The sequence below is a fragment of the Liolophura sinensis genome, chromosome 6, assembly GCF_032854445.1.
Source record: "Liolophura sinensis isolate JHLJ2023 chromosome 6, CUHK_Ljap_v2, whole genome shotgun sequence".
In the NCBI taxonomy this organism is placed as follows: domain Eukaryota; kingdom Metazoa; phylum Mollusca; class Polyplacophora; order Chitonida; family Chitonidae; genus Liolophura; species Liolophura sinensis.
In genome coordinates, this window is record NC_088300.1 from 55,750,193 (window position 1) to 55,762,307 (window position 12,115).

Genomic DNA, 12,115 nt, shown 5'->3' on the forward strand with positions numbered 1-12,115 from the left:
ACTGTATATCAAAAAAGTTTGACTGTTCATGTTATTGTCAAAGTACAATCAATGTGGCCATTATATTATCGTTGGGCTGTATGACTGAGTGAAAATTCAGATAAAGTAGCACAGCAGGTACATTGCAGATAATGTGAGGTCACAAATGAGGATAGCAGATTACATCCTTCTCCAACAAATGCAGAGCAAAGTCAACCACTTTTACATCCTGAAAACTGTTGTAGCAAAAATCTTAAGGCAATACTCAAATTGTAGCATACACCATCAGTTGATAAATTTATTGTTGATCAAGTTTTTTCACATTGCCCTTGCATTTTTTCTTCCCTATATTTATCCTTAGGACAACACTGAAGTGGTCCAAAAACACTTGTTTGACAATGTGTAGCACATAAAAGGCAGTACTGTATCTTTTATCAGCTGGTAACAAACTTTTATCTTGTACTCACCAGGGAACATAAGAGGATGTTGATGCTGATTGAGGACTTGGTCAGCAAGATGAAGGACATTCAGTTTATGAAAGTTACGCGAGAAATCCAACTGGTGAGAAGAAAAACCTTTATTATTTATATATAGGTGAAATTTCAGGATTTTCTTGACTGATACAAATTGTTATTTCACATGTTAGGCATCACTTTTTTCTGTTGTTACATTTTGGTATTTTACACATAGATGCCATGGCACCAGGAAAGAAACAGTTTGTTTTATGATGTTCCAGTCTGTGCTTAGCAGAGTGATGTCATAAGCTTAGCTTTCCTACATCACTCAACAAGACACAATGTCATACAAGACTTCATATATGACGTCAGACTGTAGAAAAGTCTGTGAAGGCCTGAAGCTAAAAACATTGAACATAAAGACATTCAGATACACAAAATCTTCAAATTGTCAAAATTTACATAATAAATAGCATAGCGAACAGTGAATGTTGAATACCATGTGTATTGCTCTCATCTAAGGTAGTTGTCATTTTCATCTCTCTCAAGCAGTATTTATGTTATGCAGCTTATTGATTATGTTTACTTGCACACCCTTCCTCTCAGTACAGCAGGAATTTCTGGGCTTCACAGAGTTGTTATAAAACATAAACCAATGACAGGTAGACCAGTATGCTGCTTAGCTGCAGCATTATGTTTTAGCATACTTGACACCCAAGACTCCATAGAACTATACTGTACGTGTATTTTGTGCTTGACTTAAAATCTATATTTTCTCATTATGATGCTTACTTTATGGTTCAGATTTTTTTACATAACATGTGGTAGTTGTTTGCAAGTTTTGTTCCCAAAGATCATAATGACTACAGTTTTTAAGAGTTTACCAGCAGTGAAAAAAGAGAAAAAGCAATGAAAATCAACCAAATTTTGTTTAACATAGTGCCAGATGTCTTCTTTTCACTGGTTTAGTACAGTAGGTCCATTGCATATGAAACCTAGCAGCCTCAAGTTCAAATCCAGGTTTATCCCTGTTCATTCTTAACATTTGTTTTTTTCTTTATGTTTTTTTTCAATGTAATATGCACAACGTTTTCACCAGGCTACCAGAAATGGTAATACACTAATAGCGCAGACCCCAGCAATGCTGTTGGCTAACTTGCTTTAATATTTAAGCTGTTACAAACTTTCTTGTACTCATTTCACTCACATCATTTATGAATGGAGAATGCACATATATATCTGTAAAATAAATATATATATTGAATGTTTTCAACTGTTTCAGTACCTGAATGAACAGGACTATGATGGAAAGAAAGCTCAGGAAATCAGCATTCTTGAGCAGACTTTACAGTTATTACAGAAGGTAAACTCACTCACTTTTAACATGGTTGACCTTGGTGATAATATAGACTGACACTCACTGACACTGTTATATTCATTAGTTTTCATACTGTAACATAATGATGACAATGGTCATGATCAATTTATAGCATTCAACCAACTCACACCAGCGAATGGTCATGCAATTTTATTAATTGTATACAATAGAGAATGTGCTGTTTTCGTTGTATCAGTCAGTGTTGTCCTTTGTTAATGCATCTTACCACTGCTCCCTGCTAGTGTGTTATGCGACTTTAACAGATTGTCTCTTAATCTCTTTCTTTAAAAGCTCTCAAACACAATTGTTTTTGAAGAATGGCAAAATATAACTGAATATTAAAGACATTCTCATCAGTATTCAGTGTTGTGGTCGTATAGTGTTGCTATAGTCATGAATATACCGATAATAAGAATGCACAGGCTTGTATATGTACATGGGTAACAGTGGTAGGCATGAATGAGTAAAAAAGAGGTGAGTAATATACCGTGTGATTATGATATTGTATGCTTACTGTACTATTGTTTGCTGTCTGTATAGAAGCCTGTACATTCTTGCTGACAACATATTGCTGATGATGGCAACATAGTATGCTGAAATTTAGAATATTGCAAAAAAATGACTTCAGTATTTGGATTTATTTTGTTAAATACCAAACTCACTCTCTGTGGTTGTACCTTGAAACTCATCATTATGCGACATTTTTGGTGAAATTATTTTTTTGTCAACAGCACCATAACAGAAAGATCAAGCTGAAGAAGAGGACCATGAGAGACTTAAGCGGCACTATTAAACAGAAACAGGAAGAAAATGAGAAGCTGGCTGAACAGTTGGAAGAGCTTAATGTCTCTGTGAATGAGAGAACCCACATTGATCGTGTCAATGGTATGTACAAATGACATCAACACCCAGTGTTTGTGTTAAAGGATTTATTCAGCAATAAAAAGATTAGGATCATTATTAGTGGTCATTGTATTATCAACGCTCCCATTTAATGGCCATGTGTTACGGTGTATATACATGTAATATGATGCCCATGAACATTTTTATGATTAATTGCAGATTCTACCATGAAGTGAGCTAAATGTCCATGGTAATTTCATGGCAAACTGAAATCCATGTCTCTGTTTTTATGAGCATTATCGGTGTTTAATAATGGTTGTTTAATAGTGCATAAGTATATTATTGAATGGCCATGTTAATAGCTGTTTTTGTGTTATCCTGAGCATTTTATGATTGTTACTAAAAGCAGTTGTTACGTGATATCCATTGTGATTGTGCTAAACTAATAATTGCTGAGGAGAATGTTATCCAGTGTAACAAAAATGTTAATCTGTCCAAATGGAATTTAGAAGTTTGATAATATTTTCGACAGGTTAGTGGTTTTATGGATAATAATAGTGTATTTCAGTAAGAGCAACATTCTAGTGGCCAGTGGTACTAGGATCTTTTTCAAGCTCATAATGACTTATTACATGTATACTAACACCTTTTTAAAGCTAATGGTGACTTATTACATGTATGCTAACATCTTTCTAAAGCTAATATTGACTTATTACATGTATACTATCACCTTTCTCAAGCTAATGGTGACTTATTACATGTATACTATCACCTTTCTCAAGCTAATGTGTGACTTATTACATGTATACTATGACCTTTCTCAAGCTAATGTGTGACTTATTACATGTATACTATCACCTTTCTCAAGCTAAAGGTGACTTATTACATGTATACTATCACCTTTCTCAAGCTAAAGGTGACTTATTACATGTATACTATCACCTTTCTCAAGCTAATGGTGACTTATTACATGTGTACTAACACCTTTCTAAAACTAATGGTGACTTGTTACATGTACACTATGGCCTTTCTCAAGCTAATGATGACTTATTACATGCATGCTAACACCTTTCTAAAGCTTATGGTGATTTATTACATGTATGCTAACACCTTTCTCAAGCTAATAGTGACTTATTACATGTATGCTAACACCTTTCTAAAGCTAATGGTGACTTATTACATGTATGCTAACACCTTTCTAAAGCTAATGGTGACTTATTACATGTATGCTAACACCTTTCTCAAGCTAATGGTGACTTATTAAATGAAATGCAGGATGTTATTATCCACAAATAACACTGAGTTGTTGTGAAAACCCTTGCTTAAATTGGAAGTTTTGCACCTGTCAGGATTGTTTGTGGCTATAATTGTCTTTAGACCTGCTTTGCCCTGAGTTCTATATAACATTTGTGAAGTCCAATAAAGGTGATGGTATGTACAATCAAATAGCTTTTTCTTAAAGATCAGGCTACTAGCCCTCAGGAGACCCCGTAATCAAACCTGGGTCAAGGTCATACCAAAGACTTATGAAACTTACTGCTGCCTCTTTTTGCACTCCATACTGAGAGGTTAGAGCAAGGAAACAGGACTGGTAGGCCTGGTGTCACTTTAATGTGATGACTGGTGTCTTTGACATGATACTTCGGTGTCGGTAGCACTTTGGCGGCATGGACTCCCTGACACAAGGAGACGCAATGCATCTACACACACCTAATGACTCCTCTTGGTCATATGATAGAAAAATTGTTAAGTATCACGTTAAACCATATTACGTATTAAATACATATTATCGTCATGTGTTGGAAGCCACTCCAGATATGTGAAGTTCTTGAATGTGATGGAAAAGGTCATTCAAAATCTAACATCAAAAGCTAGGATAGGAAAGTTTTCCTGTAATGGTTAGAAAGTTTGAAATGATGAAGAATAATAGCCATTGAGATGCCTGAACAGTGCTATATCACAGTGTGAAGCCTCTGTATGGTGCTATGGATAAATATGGAGCACTGGTCTGCCCTACCTTGGTTGCCTTGACTGTCTAGTTCTTGATCCCATTGTTCATCCAAATGCATCTTTTGAAACATTACGCCCCATAAACACTGTAAAAACTACAGTCAAATTATGTGACGTAGCATAATATTTTGCGTTACTTATTCTGGTTCGCCAAATTTAAGTGTTTTTGTTTCTTTTATTGACATTCAAAAAATGATAAAAGCAATTATTTTCCAATGCACAGTTGGGTCATTTTATGTTTTTTTTTTCAGTCTGGTATTCAAATTAATCTGCAAGCATCCGTTTTGCTGTGATTGATTTGTAGAACTTATTCTAGGCTTGCTTAGTGTTGACAAACGTTTATTGGCCACAGAAATATCCCAGAGCTTTAATGTCGAAGGGAGGTACAATTTATTTCAAACCTCGTTTATTACAGCTGAAAATATACATGTACGTGCATACCATGAAGTTTGTCCTCATCATGTTGCTAAATCTACTAAAGAACGACTAAAAATGCGTTTTCCACGTCTGGAGGAAGGTCTCTCCTAATAAGGCATATTTCCTCGTGAGGGAGATATTAATGGTTTATTGTAGGAATTATTGTAAACTAACATTTGTAAAACAATCATGTATATGAATTTTTTCAGCTGAGCAGCGTTTGGACACAGGAGCGGAGAAAAGGTATCAAGAAATAGTTCAGAGACGAAAACTGGTTGACTTGGCTAAAGCCCAGGCTCAGGAGGTCGCAGTTCTTCGTGCTGAGGTGGAGCGGCTTCGTATGAGGACCTTCCCGGCCCTGGTGCAGGTCGAGCGCTAGTTGGGAATACTGGTGTGGAGAGATAAAGAAAAACATTGTCTGGCAAGACGGACGAAAGTGGCGTCCGACAGGAGGATATAAATTTACAATTTGTGTTAACTATCTTAATGTCTAGCTTTTACTTTATCTTCGGTGAATGTTGCTTTGTAGCTTCTGTATTTTAACTTAACTATTCCAAAGTGATGATTATATTATAGTTAATTATTACCTGTCCTACAAGCTGCGATAATCTAAGACATGTAATCGGTTGTGAAGATAATAAAGATAAAACTTTCCATAGTCGTTGAATTATAGAAATAATCGGAGCAGAAATTTTTGATAAGGAGACTTCAGTGAACCAGCCGTAACAAACACGGTCTTATTACCTTCCAAGGAGACATGAGTTGGTCCTTGTTAGATGAGGCACAACATTGTGTCGACTCGTTCATGGTCCTGTTATTCATTTGAATTTAGCTCCATGATATAAATCGTACATAACGTCGCATATCTTCGGAATAAAATCTCCAAGAGAAGCAGAATCCAAGATTGCCGTTTTCAAACGGCGCAGAACTGACTGGCGACTTCCGGAATTAACAAAAAATTAAAGGTGTCCCGTGTAAAAATTTTGTTGAGTCATCCTATCTTCATTCGACGGCTCGATGTAACACATCGCACCCCGTGAATACGGCATTAAGGTTTCAAAGTAATAAGCTTGTGTTTTCGAACTCATATACCAGTGGAAGGGCCAATCACCCTTGTATGACAAGTTTGTTATGGGTCGTAAGTTATGGTTCAGTCGTTGCCATATGAATGTTTGCTCAAAGTTGACTCGTTTTGCAGTTACATTTTCGTAACACCTCTTTACAATATTGACGAAAACTGCGGTTGTACACATAGTAGACGATTGCATTTAAAGCATTATTTAAAAAGTAAAGTTCAATGAAGAACTCCCGCAGTATTTGATCGGTAGTGTTGACATAGTTCGTGAAGCGAGAGTTAAAAGTACCCAGTAATGCGTTGATCCAAAATGGAATCCAAGAAACTGTAAAAACCACTGTGACGACCATTAGGGCTCTTGTTGCCCGGTATTGCGTGTTACCTACACTTGTTTCTCGAACGGAGATAGTCTGACCGTTGCTACTGTCAGGAAAAGACGACTGCGTCACGTCGCCGGTGTCATCGCTGATGGGGGTCACGCTGATGGGAGTCACGTTGATAAGACTGATCTTGTGTGACGAAACATCAGCCACTGTTCCCGGTTTCTCTCCTCGCTTTGTTGGCTGGACGAGATTCTTCCGTATTGCCCAAGCTTTTCTTCCACGGAACCCCAACTGACGTTTCATTGTTATGTATATGATAGTATAGGAAACCATCGTGACCGACACAAGAAAAATGAATATAAGTACTGACACAATGCTTACTGTTAGATTTTCCCAAGATTGTTGGTATATGTTCAGGACTTCGCACACATAAATGTAGGATTGATTGACTGTGAAGCCTTGGTATGTGTCGGCGGAAAACCCGTAAGCCTCAACAGAAGAAACGCTGACCACGTAACGTTGTATCCCAACGGTGAAAAATATAGGTAATGTCAGCAATGTCCCTAAAATTACGCACACAATCAGAACTAGAATAGTTCTAACAGCCCCGATTCGTCGCCAAGTGAATGGTTTGCACACAGCTTGATAACGGTCTATGGCTGTGGCCTGTAGGACAAATGCCGACGATCCAAGGCAAGCGTTCCTCATCCATTTCAACATTCTACAAGAGGTTTGGTAGAAGGAGCTATAGTAATTGGCGGTTTGGAAAATATGAAGGGGGATCAAGATACAACAGCCGAATAAATCCAGTGAAGCAAGGAAAAGAATATTATAGTTCGTGACACTGGTTTTCCGCCGCTGCACAAAGTTGCTTAAAATTAGTGAGTTTCCAAGTATCCCAGTAATAGCAAGAACGATCTGGAAAAGCCATTTTGGCCAAGCCGTGGCAAAGAATTCACTGCTGATTCTCTGGGCAACTTCATAGCCTTGGCATGTACAGTTGAGCAAGTCAAAGTTGTCGCTTCCTTCACGGGAGAAAATCATGATGTGGTTCAATATACACGCCTAGACTTCTCAACGCTCGGTTGTGATATGGAGACCCGAACACCTTGCTATGTAATGAACATGACACATTTTCCTTATTAATCTAATGGCGCGGCTTTTGTGTTTTACACACGACTGCCTTCTGTTCGAACGATGGAATATAAAAGGATACCTTGGATATTGTCTCCATGGTTATCTCGCTTTTCTAGGTTAATAGCGACCTATATCTGTAATTTTTAATGTATGTGCCGCATTGTGCTATAAATGACATGTTTATATTAATGAATAACGGTGGTCTATGTATTTAGCCCACTCTTTGTGAATCGTCATATTACTCCCGTAAGATCTGTACTCATTGCCTTGAAATGCTTTGTTGAGATAAAATCTGTGCTCAGTTGATAATATCGGATATGAAATCTCGTGCGACAGACCTTAGTGCTCCATTGTGGTCTAATGTCTCCACTGATGCCTATATTTACCAAATAACTCAAGTCAACACAGCTTTTTTTTTTCACAACATAGAGATATCACAACAATGTTTGTATTATAACATAGTTCCCAAAGCGAGGTGACGGATGACAGGATGGCATTGGAGTTATAACAAGTGAACGGAAAACATCGATATTTATGCCAATAGACATGTCGCTTGTTATAGAGACAGGTTGCGCTTCTTTGTTTTTTTATTTCTGAGAGGCCGTCAAGAGCAGTTGTATAGAAAATAACGCTAAGCGTGAATAATTAATTATGAAGTACCAAAGTGCTTTTAACTTCAGCAGTAGTTTACATACAGCCCAAAAGATAAAGTAATTGTAGGCCTATAAACGGTACGTGACTAGAAACACATGGGTTCAGACAGACTATGTATATAATCTTGTTTTCATTCACATTATACAGCTAAAGTCTACATTGAATTCTACAGCCATGGAGGCGACATATTAGAACAGATGGATATGAGACAAACTGAAGGAAAATACCTCTGCTTTCTATGTTCGAATCCTGCTGCGGGCTTTAAGTTCAGGAGATTTATTTGGTCCTAAGGAAAAGGGCAGTGTGTTACTCCTGATAGTCCATGCAGTTTCTCCAACCATAACCCTAATCGCCGTCATAAGTGAAAACCATTTCAGAACGGTGTTAAAAACCAAATCAAGAAAAACCTTACCCATTCCAAGGAATTCAATAGCCAGATGGTTCTTCGTGGGTCCGGTCCACCATATTAGGCTAAATGTACTGAAATCTAACGACTGACAGCTGTCAACAGAATGTGTGTAAGTCATAAATCGGGGGATTCCTGGCTGATTCAGTCCCAGCCTTAAGCACCACCTTCATGCAGGTGTTGTTTTTCGTAGGGTATTGATCATGATAAGCTTTCGATGATGTCCACGGGGCCTTGTTGACAAAATCGGTGATGGTGTTTTGGAGGCATGGAGACAATAAGATTTAGACAGTATTCGTGGGGCCCTGATGACAAAGAGGGGTCGATGGCGTTCTTGTGGCATGTAGACAATGAGTGTCAGACGGTGCTCACGGGACCTAGGTGACGGTAACCTGTCGATGGTGTTCTTGTGGGATGCTGACATTAATAAGTGGTTGAAGGTTTTTGTGGGGCCTTTGCTGACATTAATGAGCGGTGGACGGTGTTGGTGGGGCCTTGCTGGCATTAAAAAGATGTTGACAGTGTTCGTGAGGCCTTTGCTGACATTAATAAGTGGTTGACTGTATTCGTGTGACCTTGCTGACATTAACAAGCGCTTGACGATGTTTGTGGGGCCTTTGCATACATTAATAAGCCGTGGACGGTGTTCGTGGGGCCTTGCTGACATTAACAAGCAGTTGATGGTATTCATGAGGCCTTGCTGACATTAATAAGCGGTTGACGGTGTTGGTGGGGCCTGGCCGATATTAACAAGCTGTTGACGGTATTCGTGGGGTCTTGCTGACATTAACAAGCGGTTGACGGAGTCCGTGGTTCCTTGTTGAGTTTAACAAGCAGTTGACGGCATTCTTGAGGCCTTGCTGACATTATTAAGCGGTTGACGGTGTCCGTGTGGCCAGGTTAACAATAAGAGGTCGATGGTATTCTTGGGGCTTTTGTGACAATTTGCAGTTGTCGGTTTTCGTGAGGTCTAGGTGACATACGGTCGATGGTATTCATGGGGTCTTGGTGGTGATAATAAGCGGTTGGCGCTATTCCTTGGACCATGCACACTCTTGTGTTCGTTGATGGCCACTTCTATTCGACCAATATGATGTGGAAGTGAAGATGTGTACGTCACACGAGGAAAAGCTGGCATGTGGCTTCCTTCACTCTTTAGCGCAACTTGCAGCGTATCAGCAAATATGAAGTTAAAATACGATCAATCCATCAGAACAAAAACACATCACATGAAAACTGTATCAACGATGGCCTTGCAATGAGGTACGTTTACAAACAACATTGACAAAAACTGTGACATCATATCCAAGGTATTCAGCCACATTTAACTTGTTTGTTACAACACAGTGATAGATGGTACTGTAAGGCAATCAGATAGATGGTACTGTATTACTTAGACATAAAACTTTGGCCATAAAAGAGTTCGAATTCCAAACTCCCTTGTTAATCAGGCCAAAAATGTCGGACTGAGTGAAGTTTAACGGAGTGAAGTTCAACATCATGCAGACAAGTCTGTAGAAACACCACTAAGGGAAAATGCTAACAGTCCCCTCATAACATATTTTTGGTTGACTCATGTTGATATTCTCTCGGTGACTGAAATATTGCCACATTCTCATGTTCGTATGTCAGGTAGTAAGTGTCTGTGTCATCAGTGATGTGAGGCAGTGCCTTGTCACTTGTGTATAGGCTGAACAGACTGGCACTGCGCACAGTTATCTCCCTTTACACCGACACTTTTTTAAAGACGCACGAAAAGTTATCTTGCTTTGCAATTACATTTTCGTAACATCTCTTTACAATATTGACGAAAATTGCGGTTGTACACATAGTAGACGATCGCATTTAAAACGTTATTTAAAAAGTAAAGCTCAATGAAGAACTCCCGCAGTATTTGATCAGTGATATTGACATAGTTTGTGAAGCGAGAGTTTAAATTACCTAGTAATGTGATGACCCAAAATGGAATCCAAGAAACTGTAAAAACCACTGTGACGACCATTAGGGCTCTTGTTGCCCGGTATTGGGTATTACCTACACTTGTTTCTTGGGCGTAGTTGTTCTGACCGTTGCTACTGTCAGAAAAAGATGACAACGTCACGGCACCGTTGTCATCGCTGATGGGAGTCACGCTGATGCAGGTCACCTTGCTGTGATTGATGTTATGTGACGAAGTTGTTCCCGGCTGTTCTTCCCGATTTTTTGGATGGACGGAATTCTTCTGGATTGTCCAAACTTTTCTTCCACGGAACCCCAGCTGGCGTTTCATTGTTATGTATATGATAGTATAGGAAACCATCGTGACCGACACAAGAAAAATGAATATAAGTACTGACACAATGCTTACTGTTAGATTTTCCCAAGAGTGTTGGTATATGTTCAGGACTTCGCACACATAAATGTAGGATTGATTGACTGTGAAGCCTTGGTATGTGTCGGCGGAAAACCCGTAAGCCTCAACGGAAGAAACGCTGACCACGTAACGTTGTATCCCAACGGTGAAAAATATAGGTAATGTCAGCAGGGCCCCTAATATTACGCACACAATCAGAACTAGAATAGTTCTAACAGCCCCGATTCGTCGCCAAGTGAATGGTTTGCACACAGCTTGATAACGGTCTATGGCTGTGGCCTGTAGGACAAATGCCGACGATCCAAGGCAAGCGTTCCTCATCCAGTTCAACATTCTACAAGAGGTTTGGTAGAAGGAGCTATAGTAATTGGCGGTTTGGAAAATATGAAGGGGGATCAAGATACAACAGCCGAATAAATCCAATGAAGCAAGGAAAAGAATATTATAGTTCGTGACACTGGTTTTCCGCCGCTGCACAAAGTTGCTTAAAATTAGTGAGTTTCCAAGTATCCCAGTAATAGCAAGAACGATCTGGAAAAGCCATTTTGGCCAAGCCGTGGCAAAGAATTCACTGCTGATTCTCTGGGCAACTTCATGGCGCTGACATGTATCGTTGAATGGGTCAAAGCTTTCACTGTCAACCCGAGAGAAAATCATGATGTGGTTCAATACAAACGCCTTGACTTCCCCACGCTCGGTTGTGATATGAAAGGCGCTAATACGCCGATGTACATTATACAGGACACCTTTGCTCATTAGTCCACAGTAACAAAAGCCAAAATGAGTCTGTAACACAATTATGTCACAGTTTCCAAGGCTGTATCACCGAATCATAATCTGGCGACAATGGAATGATCCTTTGCCGAATATGAATATAGGTGGTAATTGACATGTCGCTTATTAGAGAGACAGGCAATGTTCAGCTGTCCATTGTTCAAGGAGCCCCCATTGAAATCAAACAGGAATTACCGCCAGTCATGAATAAGACAAATATTGACTTTAAACTACCAGAAGCACTAAGCTTAACTTAAGCAACATGGGGACTGAAGTAAGACTGAATTGGTGTGAAACAATCGAGTTGATTG

At 39.1% G+C, this 12,115-nt stretch overlaps 2 protein-coding genes across 3 annotated transcripts in view; one reads left to right on the forward strand and one right to left on the reverse strand.

The window, feature by feature from the left end:
- The window catches only part of LOC135468345 (cilia- and flagella-associated protein 43-like), a 31,333-nt gene extending 25,623 nt beyond the window's left edge, over positions 1-5,710 (forward strand). For both annotated transcript variants that reach the window (XM_064746544.1, XM_064746543.1), the window contains exons 36-39: positions 450-540; positions 1,717-1,797; positions 2,544-2,697; positions 5,292-5,710. In XM_064746544.1, coding sequence (XP_064602614.1) covers positions 450-540; positions 1,717-1,797; positions 2,544-2,697; positions 5,292-5,461 — 496 coding nt within the window. In that variant the 3' untranslated portion in view covers positions 5,462-5,710. The remainder of the gene's footprint in view (positions 1-449; positions 541-1,716; positions 1,798-2,543; positions 2,698-5,291) is intronic.
- A 548-nt stretch (positions 5,711-6,258) lies between these two features.
- Positions 6,259-7,200, reverse strand: LOC135467367 (probable G-protein coupled receptor No18). The gene has a single exon (XM_064745139.1). It carries the CDS (start codon positions 7,198-7,200, stop codon positions 6,259-6,261), a length of 942 nt encoding a protein of 313 aa, XP_064601209.1.
- Between the last annotated feature and the right edge of the window lie 4,915 nt (positions 7,201-12,115).